This window comes from Arachis ipaensis, chromosome B06, assembly GCF_000816755.2.
Source record: "Arachis ipaensis cultivar K30076 chromosome B06, Araip1.1, whole genome shotgun sequence".
NCBI lineage: Eukaryota > Viridiplantae > Streptophyta > Magnoliopsida > Fabales > Fabaceae > Arachis > Arachis ipaensis.
In genome coordinates this window covers 108,788,010-108,793,279 of record NC_029790.2, presented here as the reverse complement: position 1 = coordinate 108,793,279, position 5,270 = coordinate 108,788,010, and the positions used below count along the sequence as shown (strand labels likewise).

The following is a 5,270-nucleotide window of genomic DNA, read 5'->3' as shown; positions in this document are numbered from 1 at the left end:
TGTAAGATTGCAAGAATAAACTTTCTTCTAAAAAAATTATAATTAGTTAGATAAATACTATAGTTATTCATGTACAAAAACACATTAATAATAATATCAATATATATGAATACAATTGGAGAAAAAACAGTTGTTTTTGTATTTATAACTATAGATAAAATTGATAGATATTATTAGAGTATAATTAGGATCAATTAGATCAATTAGCATTATTTAGCATATCTAAATATTTATTATAAGATATTACGTCTTTATTATTTCGATTCTTTTAGCACCTATAAATACTCTTCTATATTATATCATTCTCAACAACCTGAATAATACACTCTTCAGATTACTTTCTTATTTCTAACATGGTATCAAGAGCATAGGTTCTTTTTTTTTTTTTTCCATGAATATTCGTTCATAGCCCCTTTATTTTTCTCTTCTGGTAGTATTTTTTGCCCTCGTTTTTCGATCCTTTTCCAACGCTTTGGTTAGTCACCGCCGCCACCAGTGTATTCCTCTCGTCGTCACGATTCTAACGCCTCTAGACTCGCCACCAGCTGCCGCCAGACGCGCTCTCACGCACCACCTGAAGATTGGTGTTCGCTTCAGGTTCTTCTCTCTCCAGACACCTCCAGCACCGTTGGATTCACGTCCAGGATCAACGGTACTTAGCGCGCCACGTGTCAAAGCCATCAAAGCATGTGGACCCGCTCCAACCCGCGTAGAACCCGACCCGGCCTGCCTCTCCGACTCGCGTGCCACCTCCCTTTTCGCGTCAGCGCTGACGCGTCCTCCTTCTCCTATCACGCGTTGCCACGTGACCTACCCCTGTTGACGTGGCAGATCGTGGGATCCTCTCAGCTTTTTTGGTGAGATCTTTTTGATTCTGCCGTCCGTTTCTCATTTTCGACCCCGAATTTGTAGTTTTTCTCTCATCTCTTTGATCATTGTATCTACTATTACGGAAGAATCAGATATTTTTGCTGCCAAAGATAGAAAAGATAAATTTTGTCGAAACTGTAACCGTTTTAGGCATCTCTTCTCCGACTATCCTTCTGTTGAATGTCTCAAATGCCAATAGAAATGTCACATTAGCTACAATTGTCCACAACTGTTCTGCCATTACTGCAAGCTCTTGGGATATTTGATTACTACCTGTCCTACTCGTCCACCACGTCCTGATCACCTCCAGTATCATTCTCATCCCAAATTTTTAAAAAATGTGTCTGCTTCTGCTGTTGCTGTTGCTGTTACTATTGAATCTGCCACTTCTACTCCTCTCAATTCGTCTTCTGTCTCTCTATCTGATATTGCGTCTCTTATTAAGAATCTTCTTTCCCTTTTTGGTAACACTCCTGCTACTTTTTTAACATTAATATAATTTATTCTAATTATACTCTAATAATATTAAGACAGTAGGATGTCTGGAGCATAAAAAGTATTTCAACTTTCAAGTATTTTAGGAATTATGGTATTTCATTAATTTTAGTTATTAATCTCAATTATAAAAAATATATATAGTTAAGATTAATATATATAAAATGTATTTCAGGATTTAAAATTCGGACATTTTTTTGGAGAAATAATGTTTTTTTTTATAGTAGAAAATATTCATTACTAATAGTATTAGCGATATAGAAAATAACAATAATAATAAAAAAGAAAACATTTCACATGACATGGCTTTGTTAATTAGTGCGTACCCCTGTAAAGTATATATTTTGTTAGTTAGTGGTTACCCTTATGAAGTAGAAGCAAGGCATTTTTGAAAAACAAGCAAAAAAATTTTAGAGTTGCATTTTGTTGTTATTATGTGCCCCAAGCGGCCAAGCCCATGAAGCTGGTCCATGCATTGCATATTATTCCTTCGTTTCTATGGATGGTCATTTGGAGTTATCATTGCATAATTTCTGAGCTATATTGTAGCCACTAGCCGCTCACAGGCATCAAATTATACGCTAGTATGTTAAAGTTTTTGTTCTACCCGACCAATACTGGCTCATTTTTTATATGATTTATTGGTGTGAGTTTAGCTGGATTATGATCATTACAGGTGAATTACACTGTTATGACGGCGTTGAGTTTGGAATCTTGTGGGAAAGAAATCGAACCTACCGATTTCAAGCAATTTGAGGAAGGAACACAAATCGGTGGGTCCGAATTGTGTGAGGTTGTTGAGCTAGAAATCGGTGCAACCGATTTGTGGGTTAACAAAGAGGAAGGAAATCGGTCCAACCGATTTCAAGGGAGAGGAAATTTTTTTTAATCCGTGAGGGGACCGGTCGGACCCACCGATTTCTGATGCGCACAAATTTCGATACGAACACGGTCGGTCCCTACGATTTGCCTGTAAGTGCATTCCTAAGATGAAAAATATCACAGAAGTCGCATTCAATTCTTCGTAGCCGTCCCAACTGTTCTTCCTCTCCTCGTCCCAGCTGTTCTTCGTCTCCTCCTCTGATTTTTCTTTCTTTTTCCCTCCCTGTTGAAGTAGAATAAATTTCTGGAATAGTGAGTTTAGTCAGGTACGTATACTATTATGGATGATAGAGTTGTGTTGAAAATTTATTATTACGGGCAGATTTTATTGGAAACATATGAGGGGGTTCAATTTGTGTGTGAGAATCCATTAGATGTTGTTATTCCGTTCATATTATCATTTGAGGAATTGAAAGGGGTGATTTGTGAGAAGATAGATTCTCAAAGATTTAGGAGAGTATCGTGTATTTTGTACCGGTATCCGTTATCTGTGTTTGGTGGGTTCGTTCAATTTCAGACCAAGTATGTCACAGATGAAGCGAGTATGCATGAAATGTTTTCATTGTATATGGATAATCGCCACCGAATGTCGTGCATCGAGTTGTATATTGAGTTTGAGCAATCCGAAGCAGACCGTAACATTGAGTTGGAAGATTATAATAGTGAAAGCGAGGATGAATTTGAAAGTAACTACGAGATCGTTGGTCCAGGTGAAGACGAAGATGAAACTGGCGGTGATATGAACGCAGATGTGGTAGAAGTTGCAAATGCAGTAGCAAACCCGCATCCGTTTCAGGAGCCTTCTTTCATGCGGTCGTTGGATTTGGAGGCTATGCACGCATCGGAGTTTCCGCAATATATGAATTCAGGTGCGTAAAGCTAGATAGACATGTGAAACTCTGATGTAGCTGATAAATAAGTCAGATGCATAACATATGTGGATAGTCATTTGTGACCATAGCATTTGATTTTTTTTTATTAATAGGTAGTTCTTTATTATGAATTGTATTTAGTGGTTCTTTGCATAGATAGATCAGCGAAAAAAAAAAGACTATTATAGGCTTATATAGTTCTAGTGTGTTTAGTATTTGAGTTGTAGTAAGTAATTTATTACTGAGGACATAATAAAGGATTTCTTTCTTTTGCTGTATGCAGCCCTTCCTGTTGTGGCGGATGGTGAGTTCACAGTGGGGATGAAATTCAGTTCAAGGGAGGCAGTAATCAAGGCAATGAAAGATTATACCATCCGAAGAAGTGTAGACTATCGGGTATATGAGTCGGAACCCACGACATTCTATGCCAAATGTACAGAATATGGCAATGGTTGTGACTGGTTGATCAGGGTAACCAAAATGCAGAAGAAGTACTGTTGGGAGATAAGCAGGTACAATGGAAGTCACACGTGTACCAGGTCAACTATTTCTCAAGACCATTCGAAGCTGGATTCGAAGACAGTTGCAGAAGCAATTAAGCCGTTGGTAGAAGTTGACCCGTCTATAAAGGTGAAATCAATCATTGCTGAAGTCCAGTCAAAGTTTAACTACACCATCAGTTATCGCAAGGCTTGGTTAGCAAAGCAGCAGGCGGTGGAATCAATTTTCGGTGGTTGGAAAACATCGTATGAAGCTTTGCCCATATGGTTTGAGGCCATGTGTCAAAAGGAGCCATCCGCAGTGGTTCACTTTGAAACAATGCCTACTTACCAGGGGGATGATTTGGTTCCTGATATACGTGTACTGCATAGAGTCTTTTGGAGCTATTATCCTTGTATAAGGGCCTTCAGACACTGCAAGCCAGTGGTGCAGGTGGACGGGACTCATTTGTATGGAAAATACAAGGGTTGTTTATTGGTTGCAATCTCACAGGATGGTAATAACAACATAGTACCTATTGCATTTGCCATAGTGGAGGGAGAGACTTCGGATGCATGGTACTTTTTCCTGAGTAACTTGCGTCAACATGTGGTGACACGTGATGGAGTGGGACTTATCTCTGATCGACACGATTCTATTAGGTCAGCTATTGAAAGAAGTAATGGTGCTTGGTCTCCTCCTAGAGCATTCCATATGTTTTGTATCCGGCATATTGAGTCAAACTTCTTGAGGAAGTTCAAGGCACCTTACTTGCAGAAGCTCATCGTCAACATTGGTAAGTGTGAAAACAATGAAGTTTGATGTGATTGTAAGTACGAGAAAGTATAATGATTTCCATCATTGGCAAGTGTACGTTCATGATGTATACAAGATGGACCAAGTTCGAAGAGTATACAGGGCTAGGTTTAGGCCACTCGAGAATCCTGCAACATGGCCTGCTTACCAGGGGCCTCGATTCGTTGGAAACCCGTTCCTCAGACGTGTTGCCAAAGGTCGTCTGAAGACGACCCGCTTCTTGAATGAGATGGACACTCGTATGTTACGTCGCCCTAGGCGATGCAAGCAATGCGGTGGCGAGGGTCATAATCGAAGTAGATGTCGTCAAATTGGTGGACCTAGTGCTGGACCAGCCGACGATTAGTAACAACTTTTGTTACATTTCATTTTAATTTATGTATGACAATGACATATGGATAAACTTTTGCTAATTTTCGTGCTTGTAGTCATTTCCAACGTCATTAACATACTTCATGGAAAAATAGTAATAACAACATAAGTTACATAGACTTATTAATCAAATATTAATAACAACCAATGTGACATACTGAATAATTAATAAGTAACAGCACCCTTATAGTAACATCGTCAATAATTAATAACAACACCTTAATAGTAACATACCTCATCATAAATAAAATAATTTATTATATTGTTATTACTATTAATCATAATAACTTATTAAACTCAGTTATTAATACTAATAAGATAATAACAACAACAACATATTAATATTAATATCTATTCTAATCTATGATATACAGATCTCCTTTTTCTTCCTCATTCATTCCAACTCAACGGTTAAAAAATTTGCGACCCATCTCCACCCTGAAATCGGTCCATCCGATTTCTGCCCACCAAATCGCTCCGTCC

The 5,270-nt window shown here is 38.3% G+C and overlaps 1 protein-coding gene across 1 annotated transcript; it reads left to right on the top strand.

The window, feature by feature from the left end:
- Positions 2,528-4,761, top strand: LOC107647226. Its single transcript, XM_016351334.1, has 3 exons — positions 2,528-3,116; positions 3,403-4,395; positions 4,469-4,761. The coding sequence occupies exons 1-3, from the start codon at positions 2,528-2,530 to the stop codon at positions 4,759-4,761; spliced, it is 1,875 nt and encodes a 624-aa protein (XP_016206820.1).